At 40.6% G+C, this 22,528-nt stretch overlaps 1 protein-coding gene across 19 annotated transcripts in view; it reads right to left on the bottom strand.

Annotated features, from left to right (window-relative positions):
• KALRN (kalirin RhoGEF kinase) overlaps positions 1-22,528 on the bottom strand; it is a 508,727-nt gene that overhangs the window by 61,783 nt on the left and 424,416 nt on the right. For 2 of the 19 annotated variants that reach the window (XM_082234877.1, XM_082234878.1), the window contains exon 1: positions 13,702-13,882. The exons of 13 other annotated variants lie outside the window; for them this stretch is intronic. In XM_082234877.1, coding sequence (XP_082091003.1) covers positions 13,702-13,789 — 88 coding nt within the window. In that variant the 5' untranslated portion in view covers positions 13,790-13,882. Of the gene's footprint in view, positions 1-192; positions 566-13,701; positions 13,887-22,528 lie in introns of those variants that run through there. 4 more of the 19 variants (XM_082234879.1, XM_082234880.1, XM_082234885.1 and 1 more) reach the window with 3 other exon arrangements.

Below are 22,528 nucleotides of genomic sequence, written 5' to 3'. Positions count from 1 at the left end.
TACGCTAACCTCCTCTGATTAGATTCCTGAGAACATTCATTATGGATAAAGTCAGTTCCGCATGTACCTCTAACATTTATTGCCTTTTAAAATCAGAGTAGAAAATCAGTTATTTGGTACAGTGGTTAAAATGCTATCATTTTAACAAAAAAGATAATTAAGGTGATTTTAAATTATTTCGTGTACAATGAATTAAATCTATACAAACCTATTTATTTAGAAAGTACACTTAAGATTATTTTCAAATCAGCAGCTTGGACTCCAAGCTATGTGTTGAAAATACCATTACAATACAAAGTCAGTCTTCTAATCAGTGAAGCCCCTCTGCTGGTAGAACTTTCTCTCTGGACCAATCGAGAAGCAGAGTGGTGTGATAATGTTCGGGTTCCGAAGTTACAGCTGCCCCCAACCATAGTTCCTTACTGAAGACTCACAGGGCGTGGGGCAGAGCCAGTGGATGTGCTAAATCCATGTGTGCAGGGCCTTCTAAAAAGTAGTCCAACAAATCAACCCAAAAGTCACGTGCGCACACAATTTTTCGAGTTCCCCTGAACTCTTCATCAGGCTATATGGTAAAAAAAAAACACAAAGGGGAGAGAGAAAAGAGGCTGTTGTTCAAGCCATCTGGGTCTGCATCTGGTAGGAGTCTTTAGTTTGAGGAAGACGTAGCAGAACTCAAAGAGATACTTTTAACTTCAGGATACTCTACAATGATGATATTATTGCACAAAATAGAGTATAACACCCACCTGTGATTATTCAACTGTCTTAAAGAAACCAGTTAAAGAAGTTTCCTCAATTTTTTGTTATATGTAATATTTAATATCTATTCATAGGCTTGCCCGAATTAAATAATTTCTTTTTGGCCATCAGATGCCAAGACTTAATTAGCAAATAAGCTTCTACGTGCACTGAAGCAAGAAGATTTGTGTATTAACCCTTACATTTCATTCCAAAGAACATACAACTTTGACAAAGTGCACAAAAACTGCTACAGTAAAAAAATGGATAGCTTACACCAATATTCAGCTTGCAATTGTTGGCTTGTGAATTAAATATGCATACTTGAGGTTTATACTGGCACCAAGAGGAAGACAGGAAATACAAACACACCCTTCTTGTAACCAGGGTGTGAAAGGGGCCCAGTTAATCTCTCTTTGATTCAGAAGGTAACCAACTTTGTGCTCTTTAGCGTCCTACTTCTCAAACCCACAGAACACTAAGGTAAATTTAAAAAGAAAAAACAACCCTGCACAGGTTAAACTTATTGTAAATTGCTACATTATTTTCTGAATCAATTGGCAGTTTAACGATACTTCTATAAATAAAATAAACAAAACTTCTAATGGTTAATGTCATTTGATCTCGTGTGTTGTTGTTTTTTGGTAACCCATTGTTTTCTCAGCTGGGAGTTATCTGTGAAACTTTGGTTCTTTACAAGACTTATTTTCCTTCCTTACTTTTACATGCTTCTTTGCTCCACTTTTCAAAGTCAAGGACACTCAAAATAATAAAAAAGGATGCCTACACCTGGTTTAACATCAATGACATTAACTACATTTTATCAGTTTGCCTTACTGCAAACTGTCCGTAAAGCAAGTGTGGGGAAGCTTTTTCAGTCTGAGGGCCATATTCCCTCCTAAGGAACCCTACAGGAACCACATATGTATGTTGGGCAGGGTCAGGGACAAAAGTGGACAGGGGAAATGGGTAGGACACCTACCGTTGTACAGTAGGAAAAAGAAAAGAGTGCTAAGTTCTTACTTAATATAAGGCAGGGTTATTCACTTTTGCAGACCCAGAACAAGAGACTATTTATTGATGAACATGGCAAAACGAAACATCACAAGGAAAATCAAAGTGACCACAAGAACAAGTTAAAGGATGGAGTCTTGGCTCCACTCCATAAGAATACCATGACAATATTTAACGCTATCATTCCACACAGTGATTTCCACATATACACCCACCCTTTTCTATCCAGACAAACAAGAGACATTTATCACAGTTCAGCCAGAGAAAAACACTTAAGGAGGGCACAAAGAAAGGCCAGTGGTCTAGGGAAGAGTCCTATCGGGCTGGAGAGAGAAGGCTGGAGGTTCTCTACAGCTGACATAAAAGTATGCCTCTTTTAAAGACTTTTTATGCTATTCTTTCCCATGTCAACCCATTCTTAGTGCTACACATCCTGTAACTGCACCCACCTGACAAAGGAAAGAACTACATTTTGCAAAAAGAACCCCCCCCCAAAGGACTGCAGAACTACCTGTAGCATGTGGTTTCTCCCCTATGAAAGCATCACAGTGCCTACTATTGGTTGGTAAGACAGGGTTTCACCAGACCACGCATCTGAGTAATTCCAGTTGCTTCCTCATAGCTATCATTCAGGAAGCACAAGGAAACCTGAGGAACTTGTTCAACTATCTTAATCTCCACCATCTTTCCCTTGCCATGCAGAATTTCAAAACAGCCAATTTGAACACACATTTATATTCTCTGCTTTATGGTTCAACTGGAAAACTAAAATGTGAAGCCTTCAGTTCCCTGACATTTCCTCGTAGGAAATGTGGTGCAAATCATACCAGTGCAGGAAAGAATTTGAATCAGAAATATATTAATTTTCTTGTCAGTATTTGACCACTTCCTTAACGCACAGACACACACATCTGGCACTCCTAGCATTGCTACTCTCTGGTATTTGACAGATCAGTTCTCAGAAATCCTTGAGCAACAGCCTTCATTCACAATAGCTTCTTGTATGTGACATAACTATGGCTGTAACTAGAGGTCCCAAATAAAGCCTGTTGTGAGCAAGACTGCAAGAAAGCGACGTATTATGTGTGACAGAACACTATTAACAGCACCTCATTAGAATATATTGTGCTTGTAACCTATATATTACGTTTTTGCATCACACAAATAATGTTCAGAATAGGGAACTTTTCTTTCAAATTTAAGGAACAAGTGGCAAACCTCATTCTAACTGCCAGTGTGCAGCCCCCACCTCTCAAAAGTGGGCCTTTGAAGCTTAAGAACAGGTAGGCTGCTAGCCAGTAACCTAAGTTGCATTCAGTCATAAAAGTTTATGCTGTTACCATTAGTGTATAAAACCTTTAATGACTTAGGAACAGTTTATTTAAGGCAGGCACCCCCAAACTCAGCCCTCCAGATGTTTTGGGACTACAACTCCCATCATTCCTAGTTAACAGGACCAGTGGTCAGGGATGGCAGAAGCTGTAGTCCTGAAATATCTGGAGGGCCGAGTTTGGGGATGCCTGACTTAAGGGATCACTTAACACACATGTGCCTTCTTGATCACTTCAGTCTGTGGAACTTGCACACACAATGTTTGTTCTGCATTTTTGAGGAGTCATTCCATCGGAGTGGCAGTTCCTATGCTCTGTAACTCCCTGCCTATTGAGGCCAGACAGGCACTTTTATTATGCTGTTCCTGCCTGTTTCAGCAACCTATACAGACAGGTGATTTGGTTACATCTGCTTTTAAATTTGATGTTTTACCAAGTTTATTGTTTTTAGGTGCTTTTAAATGTGTTTTTATTTTATTTTTAACTGTATCGTATCACTGATGAGTTTTCTGCTTCAGGAGGAAGCATGGGATATAAATCCAATTAATTAATTAATCACACAGAGAGGGGGGTTGTTTCTAAATGGCATATCTTGGTCATTTTACAGGGCTGCTATGACAACAGTTGCTTAAGAGATGCATTTACAGAAATAGAACAAATTATACAAGTTATTTCGTGTATTTATTGCAGTAAGTGAATCACTACAGTTCTTTCAACCCTAGCAGGGTTATGCTACAACTGCTTATTATTTGCTCTCACCTCTCTCCCACAGTCACCTGCAGTGCACTGAGAGCAGTGCACAGATTATGTGGCATGCCTTTGCCTTGGGCAGCTGTGGGAAGCCCTGGGCATCAATTAGAAAACCGCATGCACAGTTTCCAGGAAGAACAAAACTAAGATGTTATTATAGTTAAGGCTGTGTGTTGATCCCAGATCTCTAGGAGGGTAGTTATTATGCCTCTTCTGATTAAAGACACCACACAAAATTCCATCTGGAAAACCTGTGATTCGGGACAGGCTAAAACCTAGTTCTCACTGAGATGATAGGTCTGTGTCTGGGCACAAGTGGGGGCTAACATGATTTCAGTGTTCTTCCACTGGCATAGAAAACTGGCATCTCAGGGAAAGCATTCTAGCCTACATTTCTCCCCGCCTTGTCTATTGTTTATGAACAGGAATTTTTTTAAAAGGGATGAGCATTCAATCATAAAAGTTTCCCCATCTGCAGTGGTGCTGCCTAGACACATTCACAACCTTAGAACCAACACCTCAAAAAAGCAAGAGGGACAAAAATCTAGGGACTTGAAGAAATATTTAGCTTGGTTCATTTCATGGCTGCCCAATGACATGTGAAAGCTGCTCAACAGCATAATATAGACTGCCCTTAGCTTCAGAATTTGGAGGAATTCTGTACCCTACCCTAGGTTTCTCCTTATATACAATGCCCTCCAAGTTTTTCCTCTCGTGTGTCAGACCCTGTGGTTAGGGACAAACATGTTATGCAAGGTTCTGCAATTTACTGATACAGTGGTACCTCGGGTTAAGAACTTAATTCGTTCCGGAGGTCCATTCTTAACCTGAAACTGTTCTTAATCTGAAGCACCACTTTAGCTAATGGGGCCTCCTGCTGCTGCTGCTGCGCCGCTGGAGCACAATTTCTGCTCTCATCCTGAAGCAAAGTTCTTAACCCGAGCTACTATTTCTGGGTTAGCGGAGTCTGTAACCTGAAGCATATGTAACCTGAAGCGTATGTAACCCGAGGTACCACTGTAGACCCAAATCTTAGATTTCCTGTACTAAATTCACTTTCCCTTTGTACTGGCCACTAAAAGTCTATTGCTTAGGTATGTTAAGCTGCTAATGCATTTCACACACTTTCCCACAGGCTTCGGTCACGAACATAGCTCAGAACTTTCTCCTACTCAAACTTTTTGAGCTTTCATAGCTTGTTTAAATAACACAGCACTGTGGTACCTTATCAGTATTGTACTTTGCACTGAGCAGCACAATCCAAATAATCATGTTCATTGCCCCCTTTTCTTCTTAAATTTAAACCCTCTGATGAACTGCACAAATCCATCAGGACACCCTTCCTAAACATTAAAGGAAAATATTACAAAGAACCAATTGTCATTTAACCAGTTGGCATGTTATGTCCAAATTTTCAACTTAGCCATGAACTGGGCAACCCAGTAAATGTTACCACCTCAGCTTCCACATTTATAGCTTGGAAATTATATTACTATGATGACATTAAGTATCTGACCACTTTAAATGATCAGTTGATTTAAGTAAATTGTTCATTCACTTCAGCAGAGTTTTTAGGAAGAGTGCAATTGCTACTGTGCAAATCATGCATTTCCCAACATGCCTGAAGAGCAAAGGAAAATGCCAGGGAAAGGTGAGGGGGAATCTAGACTTGCCAGGTTTAGGATTTTTTCAGTTTGCATTGCAAAATTTTCTGATGCCCTAGAGCAGTGTTTCCAAAAGTATAGTATGCATACCTCCAGGGGTATGTGAAAATATTTCAATGGCACATGGCAGATTTTTATTTTTATTTTACTTTATCATAAATAAAATAGTAGTATTAGGACTACCCACAAATTATCTTCACCTGGGAAAGGGTATGCCAGTAGAAATGGACGCTCAAAAGGAATATGCAATTAATTTAAGTTTGAAAAACACTGTCCTAAAGAGCGGTTTTATTTAGCTTGCCTAATATTGTATTTCGAGTTGGTATTTATTACTTGCTATTATTAATGAACTTACAAATCCATTGTCATTGTGATTACAGCTCAAACCTGACTAAAATACAACTTTGTCTACTATCACTACTATCATCCCTGACCACTGGCCATTCTGACTGGGGCTGATAAGAGCTGCGGCCCTACATTTGGAGTGCCACAGATTTCTCATCCCCGGATTAGAGTGTTAGACTAGATCTGGGAGGTTAAAATCTCACTGAGTGACAGCAGGACAGTTACCATCTCCCAGCCTAACCTATTTGAGGATGAGGCCTCGGGCCCCGCAGTTCCCCCAGAAATAAACACAGAGACATGCATATGTTGGGTTAGTGGGATAAATAAAGCCACAACTTTATTGGTTACAGATGTGAGCGGTTTGGCTTAGGCAATTTGGTGAAGCAAGGCTATATCCTGACTCCTGCAGGAAGCCTAAAAAGGTCAACCACTGATAGGGGGAGCCCTATGATATACATCAATTAAGAGCACTCCCAGGGTCACTGATGGGGTCCTGGCATGGCCCTAGCCCACACCTAGGCTTTGGACAGGAACTACACCCCCGGATCCCTTTAACGGGATATCCTTAACGTGGAGGGGCAGGCCTGAGGCAACAACCACCCCTCCCATGACAAGGCTTACCCTATGACTAACCTTACAAAGTTGTGATGATTGCTACTAGGTAGGTGAAAACTAAATGGCTGGTGCCAATTTGCCAAGTGGAAAACTTCCTACCCGGCCCCAACAACCAGGCAACCGACATTAGTCATAGCAACACCATAGTCATGCAATGCAAGAAGAGGGTGGGCGGGCTGGGAGATCCGATGAAAGGAGATGAATGGAGGCTGCCCCAAAGTCGCACTGCTGTTTAAATGGCCAATGGCCACGCACACAGCTAACCCAATTGGTCAGCTGGGGGGGGGGCGTGACGTGGCTGGGCATCCCACTGATGTGGGCAGCATCCCTCCACCCACTGCCGGGTAACTGGGGAGTCCCGGAACCCCTTCCGCAACGCAGCCCCCTGGAAAAGGGGAGCTGTCCTAACAGGACTGCTATGAAAATACAATGACATAGAAGCATATGTACCACCTTGAATGCCTTGGAGGAAAGAGCAGGTATTTATGGTCATGAATCTGCTGAGATCAATAAATACCTGCTCTTTCCTCCATGGCTTGTTTATGCACTGAAACAAACAGCTAATTATTTTATATAGCATTGGATTTCTAGAGAGGAGCTCCGGCCACCATTTCCTTATCCCCATTTCCCCCATAATAATCTATCCACATTTCTCTCTTTTCAGTTCTTCCATTCTTGTGACCACTGTTTTACAAACAGCGTAAAAACATTGAATTTCTTCAGAATTAGATAGCTTAAAAGAGGCTTTATTGACACAAAAAAGATTCAAGTATTATTACCCAATAGCAAGATTAAAAAAGAATTCAAATCAGTATAATTTGGGGGTGGGCAGAACACACAGAGAAAAAAATGTGATGACAAGATGAACAATGCTTGTCTATCTGGGGACTAATAGAAGTCATTTACACATGAAGTAATACCTATTCAAAATACACAGAACTGTAGTATTATTATAATCTATAAGGTTTATTAAAATAATAATAAAAAGATACATGCTTTATAAAGCAAGCCTCAAAGCAGAATCACTCTTAGAGATACACAGTGGACCCAAGAGTCAAGGTCTCTCTCTCTCATGTCTTATTAAGACAACGTTATATGTTCAAAGGTCAGCACATAGCCTTAAAGGAAAAGCATCAAATATTAAAACAGTGTCACTATACCAGGATTTTTCTGACAATCAAAAGATCCTGCTAGCAGAGGTTTTTTTAGAGGTACAAATAATCTATGCGTTGAACTGCATGTTAGGGTAAGTTAAATGATAGCAGATAGGGAGAAGATGTACAGAGCCCAGTTTGGCAGCAAAACTGCTAAAGAGAAGACACAGAAACGGTAGCAGTTGATTTCTTTAGACAGGTGGGTTGCCCAGAGAGCTACAGTGAAGAATGGCTGCCTTGGCACTGACATTGTGAAGAGAAGTAAACCTGCAACAAGTAGATATCAGTGATGATGGAGTTTCAAAGTGCCTTACTGGAAAAGGATAAAAACATAAAGCTACAACAAAGCACCAAAACTATTCAACCAACACTAACCCACTATCAAAAACAATCAGCTAACAATAACAATTAGCCTTCCCCCCTGAGCCACAAGATTTGTAGACTACCTAAAAAGTAAGCTCAACAGTTAAAAGTTCATAATGAGAAGAATTTGAATGTTTAAATAGTTAGAAAAAATAGAATATGCAGTAGGAATGGGAAGCTTTAGGGAACAAGGGAAAGATGGATGGGAAGTGGACAGAATAGAATTATGGAATATATCTATTCCTTTTCCTTCCCTTTCTTCCACTTTGTCCTTTTTTATTCTTCAGTTCTGTGTGTGTGTGTGTAATATATATATATATATACATATATATATATAACACCAGTGCTCAAAAGAATGCTTTCTATGGCTTTCTTTTTGTAACCTCCTATGAGAGTCTTTGGTTAAGCACTGTTGGACACAGGTACTAAAAAAGCAAAAACAAAACACCTCTCTTATTGTTTTAATTTCACAGACTCCAAAGGCTAACAATGCATGTAACCCACAAATACCGGTAGTTATTTGCAATTAAGGATAGGTTTTTACCAGTTTCTCATAGGTTGCTCCTGATGTAGAAAAGGTGAAAACGGCCAGGTCCAGAATCACAGTCCTGCACCCTTTGTTGCCACATAGGAAACACAAACAAACATGACCAGTTTGCGTTCCAGATACCATGAAAGCACTAGCTATCGGGGGGGGGGGACATTACCCTCCCCATTCCTCCTCACTCCTGTCGCCTTCACATGAAGATACCTAGGTCTATCAAATGTAGTCAGAAGTTCAAAGTTACAACCAAAGATATCCTTATGATACAATGCGTCCACAAGTGCTGTCTCTACATTAAAAGAAAGCTAGAGTTTTGTTGTAATTTTCAGTTGTACTCAACATTTCTTGTTTTGATGTTGTAAAAGAAAAATCTGTATCTCTATCTGACTCACTGGTGGAGTTTCATATCAATGCAATTTAGAAATTGCTATTTTGGCCAATTTGAGAGCCCCACATATCAGCTTAAACAAAGAAAAACAAGGATGTCAGAAGATCCCATCACAGGTTGCACCATAAGTATCTTCCGCTTGACTCTGAAATAAATTGAGAGGTAGAGGGATAAAGTATGATCTCAGAGAATTTATCTGAGTGTGGCCAGCCAAAATAGATGGTGTTCCACATAATAGGTACATACCAATAAGTCATTCCAGATTGAATACATTTCTATTTCTGGTGAGGCACTGTTCTAATATTTGAAACCTGTACATTCAAGTAGCCTTGCCTGAATCTTGCGGGCTCATTTTTTTGGTTTGGAAGGAACTAGTAGCCTAAGTAGGAAGTCAAGTATCAATGAGCTCAAGCTTCAGCAGAAATCCAAAGCCAAGTTTCCCCTCTTGGAAAAATTTGGTTTCACATTTTCTCTAGTTCGATTTAGATTTTCCTTGCTAATGACCTTCCACAGAGCAGGAAACACTTAAGCCATAGCGCAGCTCTACTTATCTCAACTTACATTTTCAAGGTACAAGGACATGGGAGAGTAATGCAGAAAGCAAACTGCGCAGGCTTTTAAAAAATCTCAAATACAGTGGTTCCTCTGTTACAAACTTAATTCGTTCCGGTGGTCCGTTCTTAACCTGAAACCATTCTTAACCTGATGTGCGCTTTCACTAATGGGGCCTCCCATTGCCACTGTGCCGTGCGATTTCCGTTCTCATCCTGGGGCAAAGTTCTCAACCCCAGGTACTATTTGGATATTTAATTTGGCACATTTTACTAGAGAATCTTCTGCTATTCTATTTTATGCAACAATCAATCTTAGTAGTTGTGACCGTGGTTTATATTGCATGTGTGGTGCCCGATGATTTTTATGGTTATTGCTGTTTTTCTTTTTGTTATTTTTCTGAATGATGCCATGGCTTATGGCTAGCACAATAAAAGTCGATGATGATGATCATGATGATGAACCCGAAGTACTACTTCCAGGTTAGTGGAGTTTGTAACCCGAAGTGTTTGTAACCCGAGGTACCACTGTACAATTCTTTAGAGATAGACACACGGGAGCACCTATGACTTTAACCCCATTTGCATGTTCACCAAAGAGTACCTTTGAAATGTCTATGGCCCCATCTGCACTATATTTAAAGCTTAGTTTAAACAGTCATGGCTTCCGCCAAAGAATCCTGAGAAGTGTAATTTGTTAAGGATGCTAAGAGTTCTTAGGAGACCCCATCCTCCTCAAAGTGCTACAGTTCCCAGAGTAGTTGAACAAGTAATCCCTCTTCCCAGGGAACTCAGGGAATCACAGCTCTGTGAAGGGGAAATGGGTTGCACTATCAAGTCTCAGCACCCTTAGCAACTACACTTCCCAGGATTCTTTGGGGAGAGCCATGGCTGTTTAAAGTAGTATAAAACTACTTTAAATGTACAGTGCAGATGGGGCATATGTGCCTCTCTTTGTGTAAGTGCATACACATTACTGAGAAATATTTGTGCATTTCTTACTGGTCAGGAACCAGAATGCAAGCACCAACCTAGTGTCACCAAACCAAAAAGCAAGAACTGGGATCTGTCTTTCATAAGCAAGTGATAGTTGTACCATTTATTAGGTTTAAAGGTTGAACAGCAAGCCAAAGTAGGGAAAGTGTTCTCTGTCATTTGTTTTCAGGTCACGTTATGTCATAAAATTATGTGCCTGAACCTGTAATGGGTCCTCTGGATATAAAGATCCAAACTTGATACTTGAGAGAGCCGTATGACCCAGCCCTTGGATTACCAAGGGAAGCCCAAGAACATTTATATGGACTAATTTAAAGTCAGGAAGACAGACCAACTATTTTCTAGGGTCCACATTGGGGCATTATCTTTGGGACATTTCTCCTGAGCAAGAGCAGCAGAACATGGAGAATTTTTTAAAGCCCATATTTATGTCATCCACACCACCGGATATTCTTTGTTAAACTATATTCTGCACAGCAAGTGTTTCTCCAACTCCCAAAGGAATATTACAACCAGAACCTAGAACCACAGAATCATATAATTGTAGAGTTGGAAGGAACCATGAGGGTCATCTATTCCAGCCCGCTGCAATGCAGAAAACTTTGACCCATGAGGCTTGAACCCACGACCAAGACTAACAGTCTCATGCTCTACCTAATGTTCCGATACAACCAGCAAGAACGCTAAAGGTTTCCCTACTTTTATAGTGAACTGCAGCTATGCAAAAAGGTCCAGTTTATATCTCACAATAAAAAACTTCACTCACTGAGATCTTTGAAAGGAACCCACAAAGCAACGACTAAGACACCATGCTGAACTCTGTCCATTTGAGCCTTTTTGCATGTCCACAACCACCACCTACACTTTATAAAACAATGCTGTACAACTGTTGTAACAATGAAAGTTTACACTGGATTTTGAATTGACATTGCTATGGTGGCAAAAGAGGGCATATCTTGTTGCTTAGCATTTCTTGTAAAGAATGCAACAGAATGGTTACTGCCTGCTACAGCTGGGGGTGAAATGCAAATAGCAGAACCGTATGACCACAGAACAGAAGCCAGATTCTGACAGAACAGAAGTCAGTTTCTGGAAAGTCACCACTTTTTAATCACAGCTAGAGGAAGCAAAATTATTCCTGGGGCATGAATATATATGAGCACTTAGATGAAACCAAAGCAACTGGCACGTATTTTTGAAGTTTAACTTCTCAATCTTTTTATGTGAGAAAGTCAGATATCTAAGGTACTTAAAAAATAAAGTGAAGCACACTTTGAAAATTAAAGACTGCATATGACTTATTAAGTTTGTTAAAGGATATCTTATAAGATTTTTGCCTTTCTAAATGTATCTCAAACTACATGCATATGTTGGGTGAAAAAAGCACCCATGGATGGTTATAAAATTTGTGGCTATGCAGTTTCCTAGCAAATACATGAGACCTATGAAGAAAATTCCTCAAGTGTGAGTAATAACAAAGCATTAATATATACTGTCTGTATAGTTCTGTATAACAGGCTAGTTTTATAGGCTCAAATTGCTGGTGGGCAGCAGCTAAGGCTAAGCAACAGTGCCTAAGGCCTCCTAGGGAAGTGGTCCTATAATTGGAGAAAACATAATGCTGGGGAGGAACCAACTCAATGGGATTCTATAAAAGAGATAAGGAACCCAAGAATGATTTCCATAACCATCAGGCAAGGCGAAACATCCACCTTATCTTGCATAGGTAAATGGGCTTGATTTTAGGGTCATTGTTATGGACCTGCTTGCAACCACCAAGAGATCCTCACACATGGAAAACCATGCACACACATTGGCAAAAGAGTACTATTTTTCAGCTGAGAGGCAGAGGTGAGAACTGAGTTTCCCCCCAATAGGTGATAGTTGTCTAGCCCTAAGAACACTGCACAGGCAGTTCCAGAAACTGTCTCCTTTCCATCCGCCTGCCTGGAATCCAGAAAGCAATCTGTGCACAGAAGCTTTTTGTCCAAAAAGTTTTTCTGCTGGACTGAGCAAATGCACTCTCCTTTTCAATCTCATTTGTTCATCTGTAAAATAGAAAATAATGGCCTTTCTCACAGAGGCCAAACCTATTAAGTACAATACAAATACCAATTATCATTGTTTACAACAAGCACTTATGACCATTAGAGTGATTATATACCTTCTTGCTATAGAAAACCAAGTCAGGAATTATACAAACTACATAATGTAGTTAACACCTTGTCATCCCACCCACTTCTGATGAATCTTTTTAAATGCAGACTGAAGTCACCATTGTCTTTTCCAGGAACACAGAGAGAAAATGAAGAACCCCCACCCCTATTTATTACATTTTGTCCAAAGTCAGCAGAAAGAGAGGTTTGGAATTTTGTTTATTTATACACAGCGTTTACCAAAGTATTTTGAATCTGCAATCTGGGGGGCGGGGAACCCTAATGGGAGGGGAATAAATGCTTTCAGAAACACTGTAGTTCTTTCTCACAACTCCTTCAGCAACAGTTTGCTCTTATCGGCAAAGCAAGGTCACAAAGTTGTCTGCAGAAAAACTATGAACTCTGCTCCACCCTCCAGCACACACACTTTTTATCTCCGAGTTGGTTCTAAAATACAGCCCTGGTTCATTCAATCATTACATTTGTTAGTTTATTAGTATCGAACAGTATTTCTGGGCCTATCCTATCTTTACACAGAAGCATACTCCACTGAAATTGATGGGGTTTACTCATCACCAAATGCACAGAGGGCTACAGCCCTAAAGTCAAATGAACATATAGAGTGCATAGGCATGTAGACAAGAATTATACCTCTCAAAGTTGTGGAGTCTGTTTGCACTTCCTTAACCAGCAGCATATGCTGGACAGAAACCTAGAAAGAAGTCTCTCTCCTGGCAGAAGACATCTGAGGATATGTGCAAACAGAGATACGGAGTTGAGTGACAAGTCAGCAGCAACTAGAAACCACACACATATACCACTTGGGAAGGGTGGTATACATCAACATGCTATTTTTATGGCAGTTTCTACATACAGTACAGCTTCTTCCTAGCTCCCTTAGGGAAAAATCTTGAGCACCCTTCAAACCCCAGCCATATAGCAAAGCCAGGGTTACGCATTTCAAGTTTAATATCCCCAGAGTTAGGAGTAGCAAACATTTAGTTTGGGATTTGAACAGCCTACCCTCTTCCTCCCAGAGCTCCAATGTTCAAACGAGAAGCACATCCAGTTTAGTAGCCGGCTACCAACCTCTGCACGCTGGGAAACAGCAGCAACACTTGGCGAGGAACCAGCCCAGGCAAGGCGTGCTGGTATAAGCGTGCCTCCCACCCTTCATTCTGCCTCGGGGGTACTCATGGCAACCAGGCTCCGCGGAATCCACCAGCTCAGCACAGCACACTCACACCAAAAGTATCTCACCGCAGAGTAAGAAAGAAAACTACCTTCGGAAAAAGAGGCGAGCAGAGGGAGGAGCTCTCTGGAGACAGGGGCAGGGCCAACCCCCAGCTGGTGCTTATCTACTTTTGCCTGCCAGACTGGCTCGGAACACGATTATGCAACGCGGACGAGCGCGTAGGAGGGAGGGAGCGAGAAACGCACCTACTACGAATCGCGACGCTCTCCTCTGTAGCCAAAACATTGCACAAGGACTTCTTCCGTCTACTCGGAAAACAAATGACAACCTGTCCTTGGGGTAGACGTTGCAAACAATTAAGTAGGCAGTATGTCACTTTCGATTGCGCCAACTTTAAATAACAAAAAACCCCATGTCTGCGACCATCACATCTGTGGTATACTGCAATTAGCTCTCTAAAGATAGATCTTTCTTTCTTTTTTTCCCGTCCGCGAAAGCGGGTGGGGAAAATCCACAGGTTTCCTGCCCGCTTCTTCTTAGTGACGGCTCTTTTATTTTTTGGAGGTATCCCGGTCGATCAATCAGCTGTTGTTGCGAATTCTGCTTACAGCTTGTCGGTGGTGTGGACGGAGAAACCGCGGGTAACCAACTTGCAGCTTCTTGGTTCTGGCGCTGCCTGTTTTCTCAGCTGGCTTCTGTGCAGAGTTGCTAACTAGCCAGAAACAGGCTGTGTGTGTGTGTGCCATTTTTTTTTTAAATGAAACTTTTTAGGGCTTGAAGCTGCAGCCAATCAAACTTCAGGGCGGGGGCCGTTACTGGGCCTGGTTCAACAATTAGGCAAAGAAGAAGATATCCAACAGGTTAAGCTTTCCCCCAGCTTTCAGATGCAGTGATGAACGAAGTTTCCCCTTTCCTATAGTTTATGGGGCTGTTGGACTCCAATACCCATCAGCCAAAATGGCCAGTTATTTGTTATGATGGGAACTGTAATCAACAAGACCTATTGGACCACAGGTTCCCCATTCCTGCTTATTTTAAAGGCAGAATGGCAGGGTCACTGAGAAATTTGGCAGCCCTGGTTATATCAGCTGTTTGTGAATCACATGCTGACTCTTCTCCAAAGCACAGTCCTTCTCTTCAGGAGCCACTTACCCCAAGGCTGCTTATAGCATATATATTAAGATAAACATTGAGTTGAGAATGCATCACTTGGGAATGTTGCAAGAGATAAAACAGAAGGCTTATTTTAAAACAAACATGTGCAAGTATAGCCAATATAGGTTTTTATTTGATTTACAGTCACATAAGGTGGCTGCCTTATAGGAAGTAATTCAACTGACACAGTTCACCAGCGCAGATAGACTATAACAGGGAAAACTGCATCTGCTAAATTTCAATATGCCATGGTGCAGCTGCTAAAACAAGAATTTTAATCAGGAAAAAGAAGCAACATGCCTAATTATTGCTGCATAATAACCAGAAATTCAGCAGGTGAAAATGTTCATGCATGAAATGCAAGGCTGAGGAAAACTTTACCTGCTGTATTTCTGCCTGTCAATGCAGAAGAGCTGCCAATAATAAAAAAGGGTAATGTAACCATTCTGAAGTGAGCTACACATGTCTGAGTAAGCTTCTGATGTTGTGTTTCAGTATTTATATAACCATAGTGTTCTTGCTTCCAATTTCAGAACAATAGTTTGCTACTGAAGATGTTATATGTCATAATTCAGTTCTCAGGAATAATGAATCGACTTCAGTGGCACTAATAAGTAGGTTCATGACTCAATACTTTCAGCAGTGGTTTGTGTACAGTACCAGAGTCCAAAAGGGTGTGTGAGTGACATCTTTAAGCAATGTCAGGCTTGATGTTTTAGCAGGGAAACTCAGCCTTCACTGTGACTCCTTGCCACTCCCTTCCTTGTTTGTTCTTCAAGGTAGCTATTTTATCTATTTGAAGAATACCACAGAGAGCTGTTTGCTTTTCTTAGTCTAGTATGGTGTGATGCTTCTGAACTATAAATTCCTTTGGAATGTTCTTAATAAATAGTGGTATTATATTAGGGCTGGCAGCTTCTTTGACCGGCCCTGCTCTTGTGCCTTTAACAGCAGCCTACTACTGGGAAATGAGGCAGGTGAAGGCTTTTACTGCCATGGAAATAATGCGATGAGAGAAGTTCCACCTGCTTAATTGAGCCTCTCAGCCTGTTGTTAAAATCCCAGGAACAGGGGATGGGAGGCGATGTTTCTTATCCAGTGTACCCAGCACATGGAAACCCACCAATCAATAACATTTAACATGCATGTCTGATGCATCTGGGATTTTATAGAGACGTTTCCAAGCTGATAGTAAAAATAAAAATAGGGGTTTTTTTCACTGCTTACACATAAATGTGAACAATAAAGTGGTAAAGGAACACCCTGATAGGTGCTGACTGGAGAGCAGCTACATAGTTCTTTAAAACGGAACCTGGAACAGTTGAAGCATTAGGATTTAACTGTGTGCAATGAAGCTCAGGATGGATGGACCCCAAGTTGGGGAGCAAAGCAGTTTCCTTCGCATAAACAGAGCAGTTGCTGTCTAGTTAGCACCCACTCCTTAAGTGTCCTGTAGGTTGTCCCAAGTACATGCAAGTAGTTGGTAGAGCATGAGACTCTTAATCTCTGGGTCATGGATTCAAGCCCCACATTGAGTAAAAGATTCCTGCATTGCAGAGGGTTGGACTAGATGACCCATGTGTACAATAGTTTTCTTTGGTGGTTTTGAAGGCTGGAGATTTATTGGTGGAACACAGAAGCACAATAGAATGAGAAAACGAAGGATTAAATCATCACTTACTGCAACAGACAATTATTGATTTGTGTTTGTAAACAATGGGAAATCCTTTACATTTGCTTATCAACAACTGAAACTTATTGCTTCAGTGTACATTAGAAACACACACAATGCACACCCACCCAACCACTCTGGTAGGGCGGGTTATGTCTTTAACAGAAGTAGCATTGGCAAAAGTGAGCAGGTGAAAGTTTTGTTAGCATGGAGATTATGTGATGGGGATGGCTTAATATTTTGAATTTGGCCTTTTCATAGATTTTAAAGCTCTGACAGGGGGAACAGAGCTGGCAATGCTAGAGTGTTCTTTTGACTTTACAGCACATCACCTTTCCGCAAACCCTCCACAAGCAAATCTCTCAGGAGCTATTTCAGCTCTTTGACAAAACGTGATGTTCTTCTGAGCCACCTAGAGGGCATTTCTATCCCAACAATAATCATAGAACAAAGCTGTCCTTTATTATTCTGTCTCATGCCTGTATTGAAATCAGTTGTGACTTGCTTCCATCTGAGCAAGACAGGTTGTGACAAATAACGTGCCATCTGTTCCACTCAAAGAAGATGATGAAAATACTGAGGTTTCCAATGGAAAGTTGCAATAAAATATCTGCCTTAGCAAAATATTTATTCAACTAACCAAATGCAAATTTCCCACCAGCCTTGTTTCTCCACAGCTAAGGCAAAAGAGAGGCATAATGGACCATTGTCAGCTTTTGAGGAAGTATACAGGTGCCATGAATACCAGAGGGAACATAAAGGAGAGGCAAAATGGTTTCTTTGAGAGTAAGCAACATTTTCAATAAAGCTAAATGTATTTTTTTTGGCCTGTGGAAACATTCCAATGATCACTTGATTCCTCAAATTATGGAGGAAGAAGCAAACCCTAAAGCAGGCAGGTTCATGCTATATTAAACTTCAGACCCACAGTTTCTGGAAAATAAACTAGTTACTGGAAGAGCAATCTAACCAAACCTGCTGTTTTAATTTTGAAACAGACATGCTGCTGTAGTACTTCAGGGCAGGGAAAACCACTGCGTTATTTTTGAGTCTTGTGTGACGACACAAGTATCAAGAGGTAAGAGTGGGGATTCGGGTAATTATGACTACAATGTTGGGATACGGGTTGACTGTAAATGAGGATTGAAAAATCCAGCATTGTCTGACACAACATTAAACATACTGCAAAGAATAATGGATGATTAAGAGGAAATTTTCAACAAGTTACTCTCCTCTCCTTTGTCTATATAACCATGAAAGGACCAGGAGGCCTGTGTCACACTACTTCCATCTAAATACTCTACAAACACCAGTTTTTTAGAGCACCAATGTAGGTTTGGATCAGAAGTTTGAGAATCTTGTACACCTGCATTCCATATCAAAAAGAACATATGTTTCTTCTTATGGAAAATGGCAACTGCTAGCTTAAGCTTTGTGGCTGCCACTGTAATCTACAGATAAGTGGACACTCACATATTAATAATATCAGTATTACAGAGTTTTTGACTTTTAACTCCTGATATTAATGTGACTGGCTAAGAACCCAAATAATAACTAAACAGCCCACCAGTCCTGGACTTTCTGATGCACTATATATAGCAGTTTTTACCAGGTGCATTGGTAGATTATAGCCCCATATTATTAAACTGCATAAAAATTACATATGCTAATTTATATGCAAAGATACAAATTTAGACAAACAAAAACAAACCCTGTCTCTTGCTGTCAGGGCTTGCTCTGAGCTTTGAAGTGCAAACAGGATTTTCTGGACACTGTACACTATGTCAGGGGCAAGGAACCTGTGGTTTTCCAGATGTTGTTGGATTTCAGCTTCCTCTAGTCTCAACCAGCATGGCCAGTGAAAATGGGAGTTACAGTCCAGCAACATCCAGAGGGCCATAGGTTTCCTGCTGTATGTGGCCCACTGTCCCACCTGAAATCTTTTGGTTAGAACTGCTTATTTACATAATTAAACTACAACAAGCATTATCCAACATCTAGCATGACTTCTCTCTGTCTCAGTCACCCACCCATTCCCACTCACCTCTTTCCCTACCCTTACTGCATGTGCCCTGGGTAAATTCAGATGATGGGTGGGTAGGTCTAATTGGTACTGTGCTTTGCCTAACCACATTGTAAGCAAATATTTTTAAAAATACAAAATGCATAAAGCCCCCAGCCCACAAGCTAACAGTGCAAATGACTTTTATCCAGTTGACAGCTCACAGTTATACTTAAGAAAGACATGAGATGCCCTTTGGGCAGGATAAAACCAGTTGCTTCCTTTCTGCTGTAGTCTTTGTCATTTAAAGACTACTGCTAAAATACATTATGAAATTATCAAATGAAACCTCATCATGCCTCACATGGTACTTGAATTCTAGTTAAGCCGTGGATAATTTTTTATCCCTTCCTTCTTCAGAAAATAAAAGGACACCTTCTGTCCCTCTGTAAATAAACTCTAAGTTTAAAATAGAATGGTACCAACTCTGTTTCTTAAAATAGTCTTTCCTGTTTTATTACAGAATTTACAGAGGAAATAAAGAGCCTGATGAATTGCCAGTGGTGCTTCTCCAGGGATAACTTACTACCGATTAAAGTCAAGTGACTTTAATGATACATTTGGTTTGCCAGTTCTGGTAAACAAATATAAGTCTAGATAAGCTTGTGTGCTCAGAAACAACGTGACTGCAATCTAAAATATACGTTATAGACAACAAAGCTTCCAAACCGTCTACACTGGAAATCTAGCCCTATCACAATACAACCATTTTAATACACTTTTCATTTCCCTAATATTCTGTTCATAATATTGCTTTAGGCAGTGAGGGGAAGACTAATGTCATCAGAAGCACAAGTGGCAAAATACATTCCACTAAAGCTAATGACAAATTCAAAGCAACTAGCTCTCCAGTTGTTGGGCCAGAGGGAACTGAAGATAATTGAGTTAATTTAATTCACTTAATTAGAAGAAACACAACCACCTATGATTAAGCGCCAGAAACAAAGAGACATCATGAGCATGACATGTCCAGTCCGAACATAGCTGCAGGTCAAGAATATAAATCTCATAACTTTTAGATAAATAGGTTATACTAAGTTATTTGATTCAGATAAATAAATTAAGCCAGGTGCTACAACACAGAGAAGATCTGAAAATGTTGGTTGTTGAGCCTTTCCAAGAGGAATCTGTCCTGGCATTTTAGCACAGTAGATCCATCAAATTTCTCACATTCATCTGTTACATGCTTTCATATAAAGTATGGCAAGAGGAAAGGCAGATCACCTTTGGTTTTAATGAGGCTGACAGCCTGATCCTATGGCTCATCATAGCGGCTGGACATACAGTATCTTATATAAAGATGGTGGGACACACCACTTTCTTTTACAAAAGTCTCCAGCCTTAACTTTGGATTTTAGCGCAGGAGCTACAAAAGAGGGATGTTCCCACTGCCCATAGGTTGCCCTCCTCCACTTTCTTATCATTAAAAGATGACTTAGTCATGCACATACTCATCTGTGGTAAGAATCACACTTGGAGGACCAAACAGGAATTTTTTAGAAATTGCAACAGTACCTTTCAGGCTGTGCCACAAATGATTATGAGGGCAATTTGGCTACTAAACATTTTTCTGGGCTACTAAACATTTTGCAGGCTCATTTGTAAGGCCTTTTGTGACTGTAAGCCAGTTTTTCGCAGAATGAGTTTCCGCTCAGCACTTGTACAGTTGATATTGCTCCATGAGTGAGCTGGCTCATTAGCTTTAAAGCCAGATTCTTTGGCTCAAGCTTCTTAGAAAGTGTAAACACATGATACTTAAGCTAAGAAAATCTACAAAGTGTCCTGCTACTAACACCTTCAACATGACAAGTTTTATTTTAAATAACTTTCTTTCTTTCTTTTTACTCCAGAGTCTGCAGGTTAATTCATAATTGCAATGGTAACATAAATAGGTATGTCAATTTTATGTAACCACTTCCTTGTACTATGTCAATTTCATGCTAGATATAGTACTATTTAAATGAAAGGAGTGAAAAAGGGAGGTGTGCTTTACTTGGCTGGATGGATAGCCTGCCTTCCATCTATGGCATCTCTGCCATCTGCCACTTCCTTTCCAATTCGAATACAGTAAACCTGCAATTTACATGAATTCAGTGCTATTTTTATAGAAAAAGAGGTGTTGGAACTCACCATTAACACCTCCCTTGTTTTCTTATAATGACAATGGTGCCCATCTGAGAGGTGCCAGAACTGAGTTCTGGAGTTCAGGCTGAAAAAAAAGCCCTGCCTGCATTTAACTTGTGTGCATTCAGCTTTACGTGCATGGCAAAAAATAAAAAATAGAAGTAAGGAGCAGGAAGGGGCAGGGTTCCAGAAAAAATTACTTTGGCAATCCTACCCCAATGGGTTTTGACTAAACATGATTTTGGATTTATATATGATTTTTAGAATGAGTTACCTATAACTGAGAAACTAGAAAGTTACTATAAATATAAAGTTTCTATAAATACTATAAATGAGTAACTAGAAAGTAACTAGAAAGAAACTATAAATCAGGAGAGCCCTCTTGTGAGAGGAAAGAGTAACAGCATACTCATACTTCCGGAGGCGGCGCCAACGGCAATGGCGGTCTCCTTCTAACTCAGAGGGAGAAGCTCCGCGGAAACTGGGTCTACCGCTGCGGGGACCCTTTCAAAAACCGCAGGTGGGGGAAGCCTGCAGCCGTGGGACTCGGTGGGCGCTAGAAGCGCCCTCCCAATTGGCAAAGGGACCCCGCGAGGGGCTCCGGAGCAAGAGCAACAGCAAGAGGGTGGCATGGGTTAGATCACAGCAATAGTTTTTAGGAGTTGAAAAAGGCTCTGCTTTTTGTAGATGCAGTTTCCTTTTCTTTCACTGTGTAGAACTAAATGGTGTAGAACTAAATGGTGAAAACATTCTAGAAAAACTGTAAATGCCATATTGGTAGTCAAGATAACCCTGAGACTAATTAGCAGTTGCTGCAAGAATGAATTGCCTATGTTTATGTGCTTGTTTTGATATATGCTAACCGGCTTGCTTTGATGCTATGCTTCTCTGTAGGCTTAGGACACTTGGTTATTGGCCTAGGCAGGGGAGCAATCTAAGACTTGGAGGCTTGCACCTATGCCTTCATTGGCAGGCAGTGTTCAAAACTCTCATTGTTTTAGGGCTAGGCGCATTTTGAGACAGGGAATTTCATTAGCGCAAGCAGTTTCTGAGCTCTGAGAACAGTATTGCCCCTAAGATTTCAGATTAAAACTGTAGAGGGGAAGGAAAGGAGGACCTTTTTCTGCCTCTCCACTTCCAGCTACTCTCTGAAAACTTAAGAAGAGACCCTCTTAAGAATATTAGGGGGGTGGGCAGGTGAAAGACTAGACCATGTGAAAAACGAACGTAATATTTTAGCTTCAGTTCATTCATTTTCAGCTTTGTATTCTTGTTATAAAAAAGTGTGTCTAGACATTCTATTGTTGTACCCATAACCTAGGTTTAAGGTGCCATTCAGCTCCTAGCTTTCAAATCTAGAATGCTTGCTGTTTCTGTGTCTGTCCCAAGTCTATAAAGGCAGCAAGGCTCTGCAGGCTGTGTTGTAAATTTACACCTTTTTTAAATAAAGCACCAGAATTGATCACTTTGGCATTTTTGACACCCTTTTTTGGTATCCCTGCACCAAACCAATTGCATAAGCTCACCATTGGGCCTGTGGATCAGATTTTGGACCTGTGAAGCAGATTTTTAAGCAGTACAAAAAATGTGCAATCTGTTTACCAGAGGTGAAAGTGGAATAAGTGCATACATCACAAGCAGTGGCTACATACCCACCATGCATTTAAAGTACATGAAAAGCATACACATGCCACCAAGAACCCTGGGA

Source organism: Podarcis vaucheri (genome assembly GCF_965113315.1).
Source record: "Podarcis vaucheri genome assembly, chromosome: 1".
NCBI classification, from domain to species: domain Eukaryota; kingdom Metazoa; phylum Chordata; class Lepidosauria; order Squamata; family Lacertidae; genus Podarcis; species Podarcis vaucheri.
Note: the sequence above shows the minus strand (reverse complement) of the source record. Positions and strands in the feature narration are given on the sequence as shown.